This window comes from Dreissena polymorpha, chromosome 7, assembly GCF_020536995.1.
Source record: "Dreissena polymorpha isolate Duluth1 chromosome 7, UMN_Dpol_1.0, whole genome shotgun sequence".
NCBI classification, from domain to species: domain Eukaryota; kingdom Metazoa; phylum Mollusca; class Bivalvia; order Myida; family Dreissenidae; genus Dreissena; species Dreissena polymorpha.
This window is the reverse complement of record NC_068361.1, coordinates 47495446-47514612: the sequence shown is the minus strand read 5'-3', so window position 1 is coordinate 47514612 and position 19167 is coordinate 47495446. Positions and strand designations below refer to the sequence as shown.

At 37.9% G+C, this 19167-nt stretch overlaps 2 protein-coding genes across 9 annotated transcripts in view; both read right to left on the bottom strand.

Moving 5' to 3' along the window:
- Positions 1-19167, bottom strand: part of LOC127838009 (ribonuclease 3-like) — a 521860-nt gene that overhangs the window by 87914 nt on the left and 414779 nt on the right. For 3 of the 8 annotated variants that reach the window (XM_052365495.1, XM_052365499.1, XM_052365500.1), the window contains exons 1-5: positions 12119-12227; positions 7785-7845; positions 6205-6292; positions 3801-3868; positions 771-930 (exon numbers count right to left, since the gene is read on the bottom strand). The exons of 1 other annotated variant lie outside the window; for it this stretch is intronic. In XM_052365495.1, coding sequence (XP_052221455.1) covers positions 771-930; positions 3801-3868; positions 6205-6292; positions 7785-7834 — 366 coding nt within the window. In that variant the 5' untranslated portion in view covers positions 7835-7845; positions 12119-12227. Of the gene's footprint in view, positions 1-770; positions 931-3800; positions 3869-6204; positions 6293-7784; positions 7859-11870; positions 11929-11971; positions 11997-12118; positions 12228-19167 lie in introns of those variants that run through there. 4 more of the 8 variants (XM_052365504.1, XM_052365496.1, XM_052365498.1 and 1 more) reach the window with 4 other exon arrangements.
- Positions 18039-19137, bottom strand: LOC127838021 (TM2 domain-containing protein CG10795-like). Its single transcript, XM_052365525.1, has one exon. The coding sequence runs from the start codon at positions 19008-19010 to the stop codon at positions 18390-18392; it is 621 nt and encodes a 206-aa protein (XP_052221485.1). The 5' UTR covers positions 19011-19137; the 3' UTR covers positions 18039-18389.

The window sequence follows — 19167 nt, the reverse complement described above, 5'->3', positions numbered from 1 at the left end:
TTGTAAAAAAAATTCACATTGCTCATTATTGCAGTATTTAGTGCCATTCTATTTTAAGTAACAGTCACCTGACAGTTTACATACAACATGTTCTTCTATGTTTAGTCACAGTGATCTGATGACAAACATTGATATGCATACCAAAGTTTTATCAAAGTATATCAAGTACTTGTTATTAATCACTGGATCCTGTTTTAACCAATTTACATTGTAAGTTTTATATAAGTACAGATGAACAGAGGAAGAGATTGACAGACATATTGCACCTATTGTTCAATATGTATACCAAGTTGATAGATCATATCTTGATAATATATACTTTTTGAGTGATTACAATATTCAGTACTGAAGACTGCACAGGCTTATCAGAAATGACACTTTCCCCTGTTATCGAATTTTTCATTTAACCCTTTGCATGCTGGGAAATTTTTCGTCTGCTAAAATGTCGTCTGCTGAATTTCTAAAATTAGCATTTTCTTCGATTTTTTTCAAAGAATATAATCAGAATAGCAAACAGTTTGGATCCTGATGAGACGCCATGTTCTGTGGCGTCTCATCGTGATCCAAACTGTTTGCAAAGGCCTTCAAAATTCGGTTCCCGCACTGAAAGGGTTAAAGGAGGTACCTTCAAAACAATAATCCTTGGTTAGTTTTTACAGTGTTGTCTTAGATTAGCTTGTGCAGACTTCACAGTCTTATCTGGGACGAACTTTAGGCAGATGCATTAAGCCCAGTTTTCACAGAACTGCGCTCATATAAAGGTACCATACCTGAGGCATGGAGTCCACCTCCCCCTCCTGATCCACTGCTATGTATCCCGCTGGAACGCCCTCCTGGTCGCCCTCCTGGTTACTATGGTTTCCATAGCTACTGCTGCTCCTGTGTGACCTGTGACCTCGCTTGTGTCTGTGGTGGTGATCATGGCCTTCCCTGACAGCAAATGTGGAAGAATAGATTTTGTCAGTTTAACATGTAACATTCAGGTAAATTTTCAATAAATTTTCGCACTATGTTATTTTATTTGTTGTAGTTTTAACATTTATATTGTACCTTAATGTTGTCTTTATCCTTGGGGTTAAAGGTTTTAATGGTTAGTCGTGGCTAAACATTTTCTTCAGCAAAATGCTATTACTTTGTAAAAATTCCCCACCTGTTGGTTACAAGTATTTCATTAAGTTTTTATAAGGACAAAAAAGCTACCAAATTTTCTTTAATTAATTAGGCTTATAGTCAGTGACTTATTCAGCCACAAGTGCTTTTGAAAAGACCCCTCTTACAAGGCAGACACCATATTTACTCATCTTTGTTTTAGCTTTTACTGCATTTTATTCATTTTACCTAGGTAACAGAATAGTTCAAACAAGACCTGTGTTTGTGAAACACAATGCCCCCTACTATGCTTTGAAGCTGCACAACAGCCTTTTTTTAGAGAAAAGGCCTGTTACTTCATAAAAAATCAATGGACCAGAACAATTTTTTTTATATGTAAGAATTGTAAGAAGAATCAAACACAAAAAACAAGGTCAGTGTCTAAAAGCGTTTCAGAATTTTTTTTCCAGAAAAGTATCATTTTACAGAAAATTGTTGATCCAAGGCAAGTTACTTCATAAAAAATCAATGGACTGTAACAAAACTCAAACTTGAATGTAAATCATGTATGGACTGGAGGGAAACTCGAACTTAATCTGTTAGTGATGCAGGTAGACTCACATACCAACAAGAGCACCGCCTTGCGGGTGCAGACCGCTCATCTATTTTCTTTTTAAAGGTGAAGGGACTCTCATTTTCAATCACAAAGAAGGGAGGGGTGGAGTGAAGAGGGGTGTATAGTGTGGGATTGTGGACATTTATTATCTTCCAAAAATGCGGGAAAAAAAAGCAAAAAAATGGGTGCGATGGTTGGAGGGTATTTCAAATATAAAAATAATAAAAATAAATATTTGTTTTTTAACCGTTTGAAAAAAAAATTGGGGGGGTGGGTGGGGTGGGGGGGGGGGGGTATAGTGTGAGGGTGTGGTGGTCATTTGTGAGATGATCTTAAAAAAAAAAAAAAAAACAATTAGAGGAGGGGAGGGGGGAGGGCACGGGGGATGGTTTGGGTGGAGAGCCTGCATAGTCCCCTTATGATAGTTAATAAGTGTTGCAAGTATGAAAGCAATAGCTTTGATACTGTAGGAATAAAGTGGACATAAACACAAAACTTAACCAAATTACAATTTTCTAAGTATAACAAGATGTGTTTGTGAAACACAATGTCCCCCTATATGACGTTTGACCTTGTAGGATGATCTTAACCTTGACCCTTCACCACTCAAAATGTGCAGCTCCATGAGATACACATGCATTTCAAATATAAAATTGCTAGCTTCAATATTGCAGAAGTGACATCACATGAGCAATTTTGACCCATATATTTGACCTTGAAGGATGACCTTGACCTTTCACCACTAAAAATGTGCAGTTTCATGAGATACACATGCATGCCAAATATCAAGTTGCTATCTTCAATATTGCAAAAGTTTTCATAAAATTAGCGATTTTGGCCACATATATTTTACATCTGACCTTGAAGGATGACCTTGACCTTTCACCACTCAAATTGTGCAGCTCCATGAGATACACATGCATGCCAAATATCAAGTTGCTATCTTGAATATTGAAATACTGCAAAAGTGTACATTAAATGAGCGATTTTGACCCATATATTTGACCTTTGACCTTGAAGGATGACCTTGACCTTTCACCACTCAAAATGTGCAGCTCCATGAGATACATATGCATGTCAAATATCAAGTTCCTATCTTCAATATTGCAAAAGTTATTTCAAATGTTAAAGTTGGCGCAAACCAACCAACAGACCAACAGACAGGGCAAAAACAATATGTCCCCCACTACTATAGTGGGGGACATAAAAAGGGCACATAATTCTGTCAAAATGCCAGTCAGAGTTACATAACTTTGCCTGCACAGTCCCTTTATGATAGTTAGTAAGTGTTGCAAGTATGAAAGCAATAGCTTTGATACTTAAGGAATAAAATGGACCTAAACACAAAACTTAACCAAAATTTTCAATTTTCTAGGTATAAAAAGGGCACATAATTCTGTCAAAATGCACGCCAGAGTTATCTAACTTTGCCTGCCCAGACCCCTCATGATAGTTAGTAAGTGTACCAAGTTTGAATGCAATAGCATTAATACTTTCTGAGAAAAGTGGACCTAAACGCAAACCTTAACTGGACGCCGGCGCCAATGCCGACGCTAACGCAAACGCCAAGGTGATGACAATAGCTCATTTTTTTTTTTCAAAAAATAGATGAGCTAAAAATCAGGCAAATATCTGAACAAGTTTAAGGAAAAAACAGAAAAGGAATTCTCGACGCACAGATTGACCGACAGACAGAGGTACAGTGCAATATGCCACCCAACCAGGTTTAATTTTTCCTTCCCAAGGATACATACTTCACAGTTACAGTGGTGGCACAAAATTCAGACCACGTCGGCGGTGTGTTTTATGACATGATTCAACCTAAGTCACATGGAATAACAAATTCAGTGACACACAGTTCCATCACAGTGAAATACTTCAAGAGGTAGTGTTTCACCACATTGTCACCTAGTTCAACTGCAGTGATAAATTTCACCACAATTTTATATACGTCAAACTAAGTGACATTAAAGTGGACCCCCAAACTCAAACAAAACCATTAAAGTGATTCACTGACAAAGTGTTTCAAAGTGTTTCACACATAAGACATTAAGTTCCGCATCAGTGATATACCATACATTTATGTGGGTCATACCTGTGACGATGCTTCCTGCTGCGATTTTCGAGACCCTCTCCTGAATGTACGGAACTTCTATGACTGTGCTGAAAACAGAAATAATCTAAGCATTGAATACCCGGCAATCTGACTCTTTTTACCAGCTGAATGAAACTGCACTTTGGACTTTTAAAACTGCACTTTGGACTTATGAAACTGCACTTTGTACTTACATGTATGAAACTGCACTTTGGACTTATGAAACAGCACTTTGGACTTAGGAAACTGCACTTTGTACTTATGAAACTGCACTTAATGGACTTATGAAACTGCACTTTGGACTTATGAAACTGCACTTTGTACTAACATGTCTGAAACTTCACTTTGGACTTACATGTATGAAACTGCACTTTGGACTTATGAAACTGCACTTTGTACTTATGAAACTGCACTTTGGACTTATGAAACTGCACTTTATGGACTTATAAAACTGCACTTTGGAATTATGAAACTTCACTTTGGACTTATGAAACTGCACTTTGGACTTATGAAACTGCACTTTGGACTTCTGAAACTGCACTTTGGACTTTTTCCTCATGCACATTTCTTAGGGTAAGAATATAAGGAATTGTGTGTAGTTGTTGTTCTTTGCTGTTGAAATCTGACTCATGTATTCTTTAACAGGGTCATTTAAAACTTGTTAAACCTTGAAAAAAAAAAACAATAAAGGTGCCCAAGCCAGGATTTAAAAAGGTGCAATTTTTGGAAAGGGCACTTGTATGTGCTCTATATGTATTTAATGAGGTGTAAATAAACCAACATGACGACTGGTATCTATTACTAAACCATGTTTTTGTATAAGTAATATAAGTAAACTATAATTTTATCTGCTGCAGCGTTGCATATAGATTTTTTATCAGCTTGTTAAAGACCGTCATGTCAGTACTGTGCAATAATTTAATGTTAAAAACATTGCTATGACAACGGTATAAATATTAGGGCACAGCTTGAGCGAAAGTCCGAAATATCTAACTGTTTATTGAAATCATTAATTAAAACAAAGGCATGGAAGTATAAAAGGCATACATTTCTATCCAAAACAAGAGATGTGTTTGTCAGAATCACAATGCGCCCTTCTGCGCCGCTTTGAAGTCATATATTTGACCTTTGACCTTGTAGAATGACCTTTGACCTTGAAGGATGACCTTGACCTTTCACCACTCAAAATGTGCAGCTCCATGAGATACACATGCATGCCAAATATTAAGTTGCTATCTTCAATATTGCAAAAGTTATGATCACGGTTAAAGTTTTGGGACAGACACACACAATGAATGACAGACAGACAGACAGACAGGCCAAAAACAAAATTTGAAATACCCCCAATCATTCCATTCGGGGGCATAAAAATGCTTGGGTCAGGTATGAACATCATCTCAATAAGCTGCAAAAAGTCAAATCTATTTTAAGTATCTACATTGGTAATCTTTTGTTTAAAATGTTTTTGTTATAGGACATGGGACTGACCAGCTTTTTCGTAGTATCTTGTCATTTCATTTAATCGCCATTTGCTGTATCAGGTTTCCGTTATATGATGTTGTTTGAAGAAAATTGAGGGCAACCATTATGACTCTTTTCAGCTGAATTTTGAAACTACTGAAAATTCTGTTTGCTGCCTTATCTTGTATGATTCATTGATGAAAAATGTCAATTACAAGACAAAACTGGTGATAAAAAACCATGTATATTTAAAACAATTGAAAATGGACAAAGTCTCTGCAAAAAATGCACATGTCTTTAAGCTCACTCTGGGCTTACCATGACTTTTTGTCACATACAACTTAACCCTTTACCACTTACCCAGTAAATATTTTTACGCATCTGTTGAAAGTTAAATTTAAGACCTTTCTTACTAGATTCAAGTTTTTAAGGCTTCATCTCCAACCCTTAGATACTGATGAGAAGCAAATAGCATAAAACCTGAACAGAATCTAGTTACTTGCAGGCTGGTTTTATGCTGTTTGCACACAGCCATTTCCACTTTGCTTTTTAGCGCGAAAGGGTTAAAGTGGACATGTAATTTTTTTAATTTCTAGACCTGAAAAAACCAAACAACACTTACCTGATCTGCTGAGTCAATCTGCATATTTACATGGCTAAAAAAGATTCGAGCTGCGTTCTGAGAAAACTGTGCTTAATGCATGTGCATAAAGTGTTGTCCCAGATTAGCCTCTGCAGTTCACACAGGCTATTCAGGGACGACACTTTCCGCTTTTATGATATTTTTCCTTTAAATGAAGTCTCTTCTTAGCAAAAATCAAATTTAGGCGGAAAGTGTCATCCCTGATTAGCCTGTGCGGATTGTACAGGCTAATCTGGGACGACACTTTACGCACATGCATTAAGCCCAGTTTTCTCAGAACACGGCTCAAATGTTACCCACTCTGTGCCTGGAGGATTCTGAGAAGCCTTCTACATCTGAGTCGCCCATCACGGAGTCGATAGCCTCCATTGCTGTCATATCAGGGGACCTGGACGGAAGGATTTTAGCGTGTATTTATGGTTATTATTCATTATCTGCATTTGATCATAATGAAAGTGCGATTTCAGTGTGTTGTTGTGATCACATTAAGGACCTTATTTCGGCACCATTCCCAATCTCAACAATATTTGCATTTGTGAAACACAATGCCCCTGACTGAGCTTTGAAGCCACACAGATGCTATATCCCAATTGAAAACATCCTGACGAAGTTATTTTCCATTGATAATTGACAAAATGATGGACCTTGGACAGTTTCTGAAAGAATTTTGGAACAAAATCTGGAAGTGTAATTTTCTAAGAGAATTCCAAAGTCCAAGGCCCGTAACTTTTTCAAAAATCAATGGACCCGAACGTAACTCACACTTCAACTGAAGGTCATGTAGGTAGACTCACAAAACAAAAATCAGCTCTATATCTGACAGTGTTGCGTAAAAAATTCAGAAAAACAGAATTCCGGACAGACTGACAGTCTCATTGCTATATGCCACCCTACCAGAGGCATAAAATGTTTATATCTACTCCAAATCACTGCCTAAAATTTCCTATTAATGTTTAAAAATTTAATTTTTTTTACTAAATTTTAACATTAAGTTCATTTCACTATCCAGCTCTATCAGTTGAACAGATATTAATACAAGTCTTAACAAGGGACAAAATTGTCACAAAACCAGGTTTTCATTGTGAAAAAAAAATCTGATAAAGGGAGAAAACTCAAACTGAACTTTTGAAATGACCAAAAAAAATTAACCCCCTTTGTAAGTTTTTTTTTTTTTTTAAATCTATTTTTAGTCTTGGCGACCTTGACATTGGAGATATTGACGTGATTCTTTCGTGGGACACACCGTCCCATGATGGTGAACAAATGTGCCAAATGATTTTAAAATCTCACAATGAATGACATAGTTATGGCCAGGACAAGCTCATTTATGGCCATTTTTGACCTTTGAACTCAAAGTGTGACCTTGACCTTGGAGATATCGACGTAATTATTTCGCGCGACACACCGTCCAATGATGGTGAACAAATGTGCCAAATGATTTTAAAATCTGACAATGAACGACATAGTTATGGCCCGGACAAGCTTATTCCGCCAGCCCGCCAGCCAGCCAGCCCGCCAGCCCGCCATCCCGCCCGCATTCGCCAATCTAATAACCAGTTTTTTCCTTCGGAAAACCTGGTTAATAATATTCAAAACATTTTCATTCTCAATGTTTAAGTATTTGTTAGCAAAAAATTAGCAATACAAATTTCCTTATTTTAGTAAAAACGGTCACAGGATTTATTTCACCCCAGCCTTTTTCTCAAAATGGTGGGGAAAAAAACTGCCGCAAAATGGAGAATGAAGGCTGGTGAAATTTATATTTTGCCTGAACATTTTGTTTCTGCATAGGACAGTATGGCCAGTAAAATATGTCTCTTTCCCAGCTCAACATTTCTAAATACATGTATTTTATTGCATATTGTGACAAAATTACTTACCCAGGACTAAAGTTGTCATGGAAACTACCAGATGTACTTCTGTCATCCATTCTACAGAACTCTATGATATAAAACTGTTAAATAAAAAAAACATGATTCACTGAAAATAAAGGTTAAAAAATAGAAAATGAGTTCTGAAAATATCAAATACATTATAACATACATTTGTAGTGAAATAAGGTCACTTCCAACAGCCTTGCTGTAGGGCTAGCTCTTAAGCAATGTGGTTAAAGTGTCTGACTACCACTCTGGAGGTCGTTGGTTCAATCCCAGGCTTGAGCTCAGTATTTTCACATTAGTGGCATCGAGGCATAAATAGAACTGTGAATGCGGGGATGGGTCTGAGCTGTTAAATGGTTCCTGGGAGGGCCATGCGGATGCAAGACATGCTGTAGCGGGCTTTTCTGGGCATTGAAACATTAAAAGGGGGAGGAGTGTAGTGAAATAAGGTCATTTCCAACAGCCTTGCTGTAGGGCTAGCTCTTAAGCAATGTGGTTAAAGTGTCTGACTACCACTCTGGAGGTCGTGGGTTCAATCCCAGGCTTATGCTCAGTATTTTCACTATACATTTCTAGGTTGGCACTAAGGGAAAAAACTTAGTCGCCAAATCTAGGGGGGTCCTGGAAAATTTTTGGATCCTAGATCGTCTGTGGTGCGTTTTGGGGCTATTTCCTGAGCAAAATTAAGACTATCTGAAATTAGCCCTTTTTTGCTTGAAAATTTTTCTTTGCTGGTGAGTCACTTGCTGACATTTTGCAGCCGATTTTTTTGTTTACATAGACACCGTTGGCGTAGTGATAATGATGCATTAACACTGTTAAACAGTTTTCAGTACAAGTGGTATTTAGGTTTGAAACCACTAAAACAGCCCGCCCGTCTCAGTAGTAATTATACAACATTTTATAAAATCCAAATACCGTATACTTGCGCTTATTAGACGCCCTCGCTTATAAGACGCACCCCGACTTCGGACTTTATAATGGGTGGATTTGAGACTGACCCGCATGTAAGACGCGGTCAAATTTAGCCATTTTCATCGGCCGGAAAATGGCCGAAAAATGGCAGAATGTTAAAGAAAATCATCAATTAGTAACACATTGAGAATTTTTCAAACTCGCGCTGCATACAATTAGTAATTCACGCAAATCTGAAAAATAAAACAATCAAACAACAAAGTAAATAATATTTGTTTATTTTATGATATATTAGTGGGTTTTAATTTATTTTCAAGTATTATTCATGCAATAAAAATAATTATCAAATTAACCAAATTTCTAACAATTGCGTATCTTATCATTTGCCCTAACAAATGCAAACATATTACGTTAGTAATAGAAATGCACAAGCAAAATTGATCGTTTCAGTCATCTTAATTGTATTGTTTGACAGGTATTGAAAACTAATAGGCAGATATTTTGAAAGCGTATAGTTTTATTACCTATATTATGCAAATTTTATGCCCATTGTCTATCAGCAATAGGTAACGCCTACTTTCATAAAATTAGCCAATCACGTGATAGAGTGATAGACTCCGAAGCGCAAATCGAAATCACGTGTCAAGAAGAAAGCCATATGCGGATAATTGCATGCGGTCACTCTTTGCTCCCATCGTTGTTGGCCCCTAATAAATAAGGTGTCATTGGCATTAGGGGGTCGTCTGAATAAACGTGTTTATTTAACAATTGACAGTTGCAAACTGGTAACTTATTTCAGAGGATACCCTTATTGCCAATTATGTCTTAATTGACAATTAACGAAGTGGAACAAAGACGATCAGGTGATACAAACTTGTCAAGTAGCATTTGTAATCGGCAGCGTGTTTATTTAACAATTGACAGTTTCAAACTGAGAATTGATTTTGCTGTTGTTTTAAGCATGTTGGCATCGTGTCGCCGCTAACACATGTATACTATAATGGCCAATTTATATGACATTTAACGACGTCGCGCGCAGACAATCAGGTGATACAAACTTTTCAAGAATAATCACAAACAAAATAACGTCTTACGCCCCAAAAATAACAAATTTCAAATTAAAAATAATAGACAACAAAATCAGTAACAATACATTTTATTACAAATAAATCGGTAACTGAACATAGCATTCCGATACACGGTACGGGCCAATACAGACTTTAGAGAAAATGCAAATGGCTGCCGCGATGATTCAAAACAACTGACAAGTGTCCAACTTGGCTAGCATAAGCACAGTAAACTCGATATTTTTATTTTTTTTGTTTATTTTCACCAGTATCTCGCTTATAATACGCTACCCCAACTGTAACTTATCAATTAATTTGAGTCTTAAAAATGCGTCTTACAAGCGAAAGTATACGGCATTACTTTTTTTTGGAGAAATGCACGAGGAATTACTTAGTCAGAATGAGATCGTCATTGCATGTCAAAAACCGTGAGACTCGACAGGTAGACGTTTCCGATTCTGCATTCACGTCTACACTATTTTAGACGTCCTCCAATCGCAAACCTAACATTCGGTCATTTCCTGAGTTTACATTATTCTGTCCGCTTTCTTTTCTAAAGAATTGTGTTAATTTTTGTTGCTTTGACTTTCCATTTTCGCTCGCAGTATCCATTTTTCCCGGATTCTGCACTCACTTTCTAAATCGGTCTTTCAAGCCGCATAGCGACCGTAAAGGGAAGTTACTATTATTTACTTTTTTTGCCAATCAAAATCCTTGTTTCTTGGGAAATTAGTTTATAGTGGCTATGTCAATGCCATAACTCTGCCCATCTGATTAAATGACAATTCCGTGCTGTGAAAAGCGTGACCAATTAAGACATTAGCAATGTGGATGATCAACCTATGCGGTGGTCATTATCCCTTGGGGCCATTCTGGTAAGGGTGTTAGCTGTGTAATCTTAGCGATGTTTCTGGCGATTTATACGGCCCAGGGGTTTTTTTTACCAAGAAAGTGACGCCGATATTCGGCGTCTTCCCCTACCAGAATTTTTCCCCTAAAAATACAATTTCCCCTCCAAAAATATAATTTTTCACCAAAATATAATATTTTACCCTCAAAGAATTTTTTTCTTTTCTTTTGGGAAGTCGACACTTATCCAATTTGTACCATATAAAACGCTCTCGCGCTCATTCTCTCTCCCGACGAACACTCAAATCTGGGAATACCAGTGATTCTAAATATAGCTCTTAAATTACGTCAACTGGGCAACTAATCGTATTAATCATGTGACTATTTTACTGGATTCCGGTCTTGTGCGAGAAGGGTGTTTCATCAATTAATTACCGAATACCAGTCGAATTTTCATCCGGGTTATGTGAAAGCTTAGATATAAACGTTAAAACAGAAAAGTCTCACAATTGGCGTTCATACACGAACAAAATAAAACGTTCGGACTCGGAAAATATTAATTGCGTCGACGCATTTTTTAAGAATGAATCATCAAAAACCGTTGAAACCCAGCAGGATAAGGAGGTACATGTAATCCACATCGAACATTGTGAAAGTGAAAGTACACAATCGGCAGCTGCCGCACCTTTCCCTTCCAATATTGTATCAGATCTAAATCATCTACCCATTCATCATGAAATTGAAATTACAATCTTGACATCGGCCCCCGGCCCCAGTTGAAAACATTTCCCATTATAAGATCTACCCCTGCAACTTTATTTAGGACTTTGACTTTAATATCATACTTGTTCATGTGTTTAAGAACAAAAAGGTCAGAGACATGCCTCTTTTTCTAAAAAAAACCCCTGAAGTCTGTAGGTGAGTTATAGACATTGAAATGAACAGTTTTTATTTTTTCCCCAAATATGTCTCTTTTGCGCTCTATTTTCCCCTTTTACCCAGCGTCCAGTGTCTTCCCCTTTTTCTAAAAAAAACCCCTGCGGCCTGAAAACAGGCATTTAGAGTGTGCATTTGTAAAGCATAGGGTCTATTTTTTCAATCGCCAATTTCATGAAAATCTTATTTATAATTGCCAGCTAGAAATTCTAATTGCCAATGGCGACTTCGGCGATCGGTAACGCTAACATAGCATTTGTGAGTCTGTAAATATATTCCCGCATATCGAGTGTCTCCTGGTATCGACCATTTTGTTTACATTCAGAACAAGGCTCTGGTGTTGACATCACAAGCAGCATTCCCAAAGGGTTGAGGAAAAACGCTGCTTAATGCCCACGAACGAACGGAGAAATAAGTTACCGGTACATCCGAATATTTTTTCGATGTCCGAAATTGTATTACATTAAAATTGAACCGAAATGAAACTATAAATAATAAAACATATATTGTAAATGAATTGTAAAAGTCCCGTTTGAACTATTTGCAAATACGTTTCAAGTTGCTCACTTTGATTCAGGACCCGAAAACTAAAATAAATACTTTACACATCTAAACATTGAAAATTATTATTTGGGTTGTTGTTGTTGCTGCTGTAAGTTATGAGTGGGGTAACAATCCACTATTTTAATTACAGTTGGGTGTTGCCAGTTGGATACGCACTGTATTTTGCATTGACATAAGGCACATTTTCGAAAAGAAGACAAAATAATTACCGCGCAACCAAAAACTGGATAACAAAAAAATATATTATGAAATGAGTGATCGTGTATTGCTTTCACGTGCGCACGTGTAAGCAAACTAAGTGCCCATGATAGTTAACGCATGAGCATGCAATTGTGTGCATGTGCTGATAAACACGACCGTATGCTATAGACAACATGTTCCCAAAAGAGAGCATCTAATGTACACATGTTATTTCTCATATCTACATACATTATGCCGCCGTAATTTGAAAAATTTTAATATTGGATTATATTCGCAAATAGCTCTTACGCCCCGTGATGCCACATACAGCCGGACCTTATGTTCGTGCAAAAAAGGGATATTTGCATAAAATTTTACTTTATTACCTGGTATTCCAGTGGACCTGTTTTAAAGGGACTTTTTCGCAGATTTTGGCATGTTTTGAAGCCTGTCATTAAATGCTTTATATTGATAAACTTAAAAATTGGACCTCAAAATCTCCAGTAAAAACAATAATACAATTTAAAAAAGGATAAAAAAGTAACCCTCAACTGGGCTCGAACCACTGGCCCCTGAGTACTGGGGTAAAAGTCTCCCGCTTAAACCACTCGACCATCCGTGCTCATGCTATAGGCGGATGTATTTTTTTACCTGTATAAGCAATCCTCGTAGTTTCCCAAAATATACAACGACAGCAAATTATTCAATCGTTTCGCGTTGCAACGCTTTATAATGTTCAGGTTTTCAAATCGTCAAAAGATGCATATAATGGATATTAAAGAGCATGGTAAATGTTCAGTTTTACTATTTCCTCACAAATACCACAACTGAAACGAAAATTTGCGAATCTGAAACAACTTTTTTTAATTTTGTCACTTTACCAAAACGTGAAAAGGCCCCTTTAACACGATTCTTTGTTCAAAACGATCGTATTGATAAACAAAGGGCAGAAAATAATTAATTTCACATATAAGTATTTGATGAACGTCACACGTGAAAATTATCAGTAGGAATAAGAAATGCAAAAAATCTCGCCTGTTGGGTTCTCTGGAACGTCATAATTCATTAACCCATTGCCTATATTGATGAGGGCACATTTCGGCTTTCACGAGACTTGTTTGTCCGAATTAACATATTTAAATTATCGCCGCAATTCGTTTGGTCCGGAAATGAAATGAAACCTGTCCTAATTTCATGATACCCCGTGTCCGTCATATCCTTTCTTTCTTCTTTCATTTGGACCGTACAAGATCTAATGAACACTATTAGAACAATGAAGAATTTTAAGTCCTCTATACTAAGCGAATTATTTGTTTATGCAGAGTATAACCTTTGTTAAATTGAACAAAGATAAGTCAATAAACATGTTCAGTGATAGATCTTTGATTAAAGCCACAGTTTACACAGGATTTTACAGAACTCCTGTCATCAATGAGGAAATCGTCATAAGCAAGGCTCTTGTAATCAACCATGCTCTTGTCATTAGTGACGCTCTTTTCATCAGCCAGGCACATATATCATCAGCCAGCCAGCGAAAATCTTGTAAACAGTGTGGCGGTTCTTGTCATCAGTGAGGCTCTTGTCACAAGTGGGACTCTTATTATCATCGATGAGGCCCTTGCCACCAGGGAAGTTCTTGTCATCAGTCAGGTCCTTGTCATCAGTGATGCTCTTGGTATCAGCGAGGCCCTCAACACCAGTGAGGCCCTAGTCAATAGTGATGCTCTTGTCATCCGCTATGTCCCTGTTGTGAATACAACATTGTCATCAGCGAGGCCCTTGTCATCAGTGAGGCCCTAGTCAGCAGTGAGGCTTATCAGTGAAGATCATGTGTTCAACTAAGAATTTGCCATCAGTGAGGTCCTCATAATCTGTTAGACCCTTGTTATCAGTGAGGCTCTTGTCCTCAGCCAGAGTTGTGTCCTCATTGAGGCTCTTGTCACCAGTAAAATTGTAGTCATTAGTGAAGCTCTTGTCATCGGTTAGGCTCCTGTCTTTAGCCAGGCTCTCGGTAGCAGTGAGGCTCTTGTAAGCAGTAAGGCTCTTATTAGCAATGAGGCTCTTGCCTGCAGTGTGGCTTGTCAGCAGCCAGGCTCTTGTCAGTAATGAGGCTCTTGTCATCATCGAGGCTGTTGTCAGCAATGTGGCTGTTGTCAGCAGCAAGGCTGTTGTCAGCAGTCAGGCTCTTGTAAGCAGTGAGGCTCTTTTTAGCAACAATGCTCTTGTCAACAGTGAGTCTCTTGTCAGCAGTGAGTCTCTTGTAAGCGGTGAAGCTCTTGTCAGCAGTGAAGCTCTTGTTAGCATTGAAGCTCTTGTAAAAAGTGAGGCTCTTGTCAGCAGTTAGTCTCTTGTAAGCAGTGAGTCTCATGTAAGCAATGAGTCTCTTGTAAGAAATGAGGCTCTTGTATGCAGTGAGTCTCTTGTAAGGATTGTTTCTCATGTAAGCAGTGAGTCTCTTATCAGCAGTGAGTCTCTTGTCAGCAGTGAGTCACCTGTTAGCAGTGAAACTCTTGTCAACAGTGAGGCTCTTGTAAGTAGTGATTCTCTTGTAAGCAGTGAGTCTCTTTTGAGCTGTGAGGCTCTTGTCCACAGTGAGGCTTTTGTAAGCCGTGAGTGTCTTGTAAGCCGTGAGTGTCTTGTAAGCAGTGAGTCTCTTGAAAGCAGTGAGTCTCTTGTAAGCAGTGAGGCTCTTGTCCTCAGTGAGGCTCTTGTCATCAGTGAGGCTCTTGTAAGCTGTGAGTCTCTTGTAAGCAGTGAGGCTCTTGAAAGCAGTGAGTCTCTTGAAAGCAGTTATTCTCTTGTAAGCAGTGAGTCTCTTGCAAGCAGTTATTCTCTTGTAAGCAGTGAGTCTCTTTTAAGCAGTGAGGCTCTTGTAAGCAGTGAGGCTCTTGTAAGTAGTGAGGCTCTTGAAAACAATGAGGCTCTTTCCAGCAGTAAGGCGCTTGAAAGCAGTGAGGCTCTTAAAAGTAGTGAGGCTCTTAAAAGCAATGAGGCTCTTTCCAGCAGTAAGGCTCTTGTAAGCAGTGAGGCTCTTGTTAGCAGTGATACTCATGTAAGCAGTGATACTCATGAAAGCAGTGAGGCTCTTGTAAGCAGTGATACTCATGTAAGCAGTGATACTCATTTAAGCAGTGAGACTCTTGTAAGCAGAAAGGCTCTTGAAAGCAATGAGGCTCTTTCCAGCAGTAAGGCTCTTGAAAGCAGTGAGTCTCTTGAAAGCAGTTATTCTCGTGTAAGCAGGGAGTCTCTTGCAAGCAGTTATTTTTTTGTAAGCAGTGAGTCTTTTGCAAGCAGTTATTATCTTGTAAGCAGTTAGTCTCTTGTTGTAAGCAGTGAGGCTCTTGTAAGCAGTGATACTTATGTAAGCAGTGAGGCTCTTGTAAGCAGTAAGGCTCTTGTCAGCAGTGAGGCTCTTGAAAGCAGTGAGGCTCTTTCCAGCAGTAAGGCTCTTGAAAGCAGTGAGTCTCTTGTAAGTAGTGAGTCTCTTGCAAGCAGTGAGTCTCTTGTAAGTAATGTCTCTTGTAAGCAGTGAGTCTCATGTAAGCAGTGAGTCTCTTGTAATACGTGTGGCACTTGTCAGCAGTGTGGCTTTTGTAAGCAGTTAGTCTCTTGTCAGCAGTGAGGCTCTTGTAAGCAGTGATTGAGTCTCTTGTCAGCAGTGATTTTCTTGTAAGCAATGATTCTCTTGTAAGCATTGAGTCTCTTGTAAGATGTGTGGCACGTGTCAGCAGTGTGGCTCTTGTAAGCAGTGAGTCTCTTGTCAGCAGTGAGGCTGTTGTAAGAAGTAAGTCTCTTGCTGGAAGTGAGTTTCTTGTAAGCAGTGAATCTCTTGTAAGCAGAGTCTCTTGAAAGCAGTGGGTCTCTTGTAAGCAGTGAGACTCTTGTAAGAGGTTTGGCTTTTGTCAGCAGTGTGGCTCTTGTCAGCAGTGAGGCTCTGTAAGCAGTGAGGCTCTTGTAAGCAGTTAGCAGTCTATTACAGCAGTGAGTCTCTTGTATGCAGTGTGGCTCTTGTCAGCGGCGAGGCTCTTGTCAGCAGTGAGGCTCTTGTAAACAGTGAGGAACTTGCAAACAGAGTCTCTTGTCAGTAGTGAGTCTCTTGTCAGCAGTGAGGCTCTTGTCAGAAGTGTGGCTCTTGTCAGCATTGAGTCTCTTTTCAGCAGTGATGCCCTTTTTAAGCAGTGAATCTTTTGTAAGCAGTGATTCTCGTGTAAGCAGTAAGGCTCTTGTACGCAGTGAGGCTGTCCGCAAATATATCGAGCCATTTGTCAAAAAAGCCATCTTATATTGTAATTATTTTAAATACCAGAGTGATCTCAACCTTTAAGCTCAGGACAAAAGGATAGTGCAAGTCATCTTAATAGGATGAACTTGCTACTTCAAAACTGTCTTTTTGATAATGAAGTTATATTCTTTCTCTTTAGCAGTGATGTTAACACTAAAAATGTGTGACTTTTACCATTTTGGTGTGGAAACAAGTCTTCAGCCCAATATGCCTATTGAGAAAGATGCCCAGGTTGATGCATTGTCAAAGAACTACAAGCAGAAGTAATATGTAAAGTGGGACCCAGTGTCAAGAACAAGTTGTCAACCAAGGTCCAATGTCACAATTCAAGGTTAAAGTTATGAAAAACTAACTCTGTTTACTTTTTCAGGGGATGAGGGGGATATCTTTGCTATGTATGTATGGATTTTTATAGAACTGCACAATGCAGGTAAGGTTAAGTGTCAAACACAAGAACCAGGACAATGCATAAATACCATGACCAGCTTTTTTGACTGGCGTTATGACAACAACACTTTAGTTAGCTCTTGCTAGACTAAGTGCTCTGCAGGTCTCCTCTGATTCGAAATTCAGCAGCGCTTTGGGAAAATGGGGCTTAATACATATGCGCAATCCGCACAGACAAATCAGGGCCAACGCTTTCAGCTCTAAGAGAATTTTTATTTTAAGCCTCTTCTACACGAAAATCCAGTCTGGGCAGAAAGTGTCCTCTTAGACATGCATTAAGACTTATTTTTTCTGAGGGTGACTTAACAACATTAAACAGTGCAGGCAATGAGAGCAACACATCAGTCTGTCAGCCCTTGACAGTACATACAATTCCCCAACCTATTTCTTTAACTTGCTTGTTTGCTTTGTACAGTACTGAGCATGTGATGTGTTGCTTTTTATGATTTACGCATTTCAAATGCTTTATTTTGCCAGTAACATTAATATAAATCAAAATATAATTGTTTAAAGGGACACTTTACTTAAACAGTTAAACACATCCAATATTTACTAAATGACCTAAATTAATGGCTCTTTGTCAGTTAAACACAATATTTACTAAATGACATAAATTAATGGCTCATCATGCAATTTACAGACCAATGTTCAGCTTTCAAAATATAATTGCTGATATAAATATGCCATATCATGATATTTGCACTAACTGAGTTATTTTATAAACAAATGCTTAACTGTAATGTAATGCGTCCTTTATAACAACAGTTTTTGCAAAACTGTTTAAAACGAGCAACAAGGGTGATGCTATATACTTTAACACTCCTTAACCTATATTTTATATTTAATTCATTATTGTTTAAATTAAGTATAAACACGTAGCTGTCTTATGATTTTTTGTACTTTCAGTTCTGCTGAAAAATTTCTGTTTAGTTATAAACATTGTACATATTTGTCAAATAAATGTATTTTATGATTTAAATTAAAATGATCATTTAATGAAATCATGTACACATATTTATTTCTTAATTTTATTGTTATAATTAAATTACTGACATGCAATAAATAAATAATACATTTCAAAACAGTAACACATTCATTGTCATAGAGAAAAGAGTCAGACAAAAGAAATGAGAATAACAGTCAGTTTGTCAAATGCATATGACAGCATATGACTGGAATTCAATCATTCATTAACACACATACATTAATTAAGGATCAGTCAATAGCATACTGTTATTAAATAATGTGCATTTATAGGCTACTTATATCACTCCAATATAAAAATGTTCCTATACAGCAGAGGACATAACAATTTGGCAGAATAATATGTTTAAAATCTGTATGTATATTCCTGGTTGATGTATTTCACTCATCACTGTTGTTTATTACTGTGTCATCATTCATCATAATCTTGATCAAGCCCGCACCATAATAGTCTATCACATAGTCCGACCCATCTGAAGGCTTCACTGTCTGCGTTGCAATTAACAGAACGTCTATCAATTGTCCGAGGAAAAAGAAACCAAGCGTGGAAAACTTTAGAAGCCCTAATGCTGGGTAGCCGAGGTAAAATCTGTCAATACCAAACATTCCAAGAAATATAGATAACAGCAAAGAAGTCTCAAATTTATATCCATTTGTCCATTTACATTCCACCTCTTTGTAAAACCCAACTTCCTCCCCTGTAAACTCACAAGGGCTGGCGTTTGGCTGAATCGATTTGTCCGGAATACAAACTATTTCTGGAGCCGGTTTGCATGGAACGGCAACCTTTCTAGTGCTATTGCAGCCTACAGCTTGCTGGGTGTCCGTGTCTATCACGGGGTTTGCACACATAAACTGGCCCATAAGCAGTTCTGAACACGGTTTATACTTAATGTGAGTATTGGCAGTGCTATTAATCAAGCAGTTTTGCGCTCCTGTCAGGTTTATTGGCAAACACAACCAAGATAAACCAAGCGATAAAAACAAATGTTTTAGCCCCATGGTAACGTATAACTTAGTTCAAATCTAGAGTCATACATGAGTTAAAAATCTATAGGAAATATGAACTACTTTGATTTTGTATGCGATGTTTACATTTTGTATATGGTTTAAGAGTGGCTTCCCTTGAAAAAAGTGCCAGTGTTAATGCTCGCAGAGA

Excerpts from the sequence above, each read along its gene's own strand:
- LOC127838021 (XM_052365525.1), bottom strand. The coding sequence starts at position 19,010 with ATGGGGCTAAAACATTTGTTTTTATCGCTTGGTTTATCTTGGTTGTGT.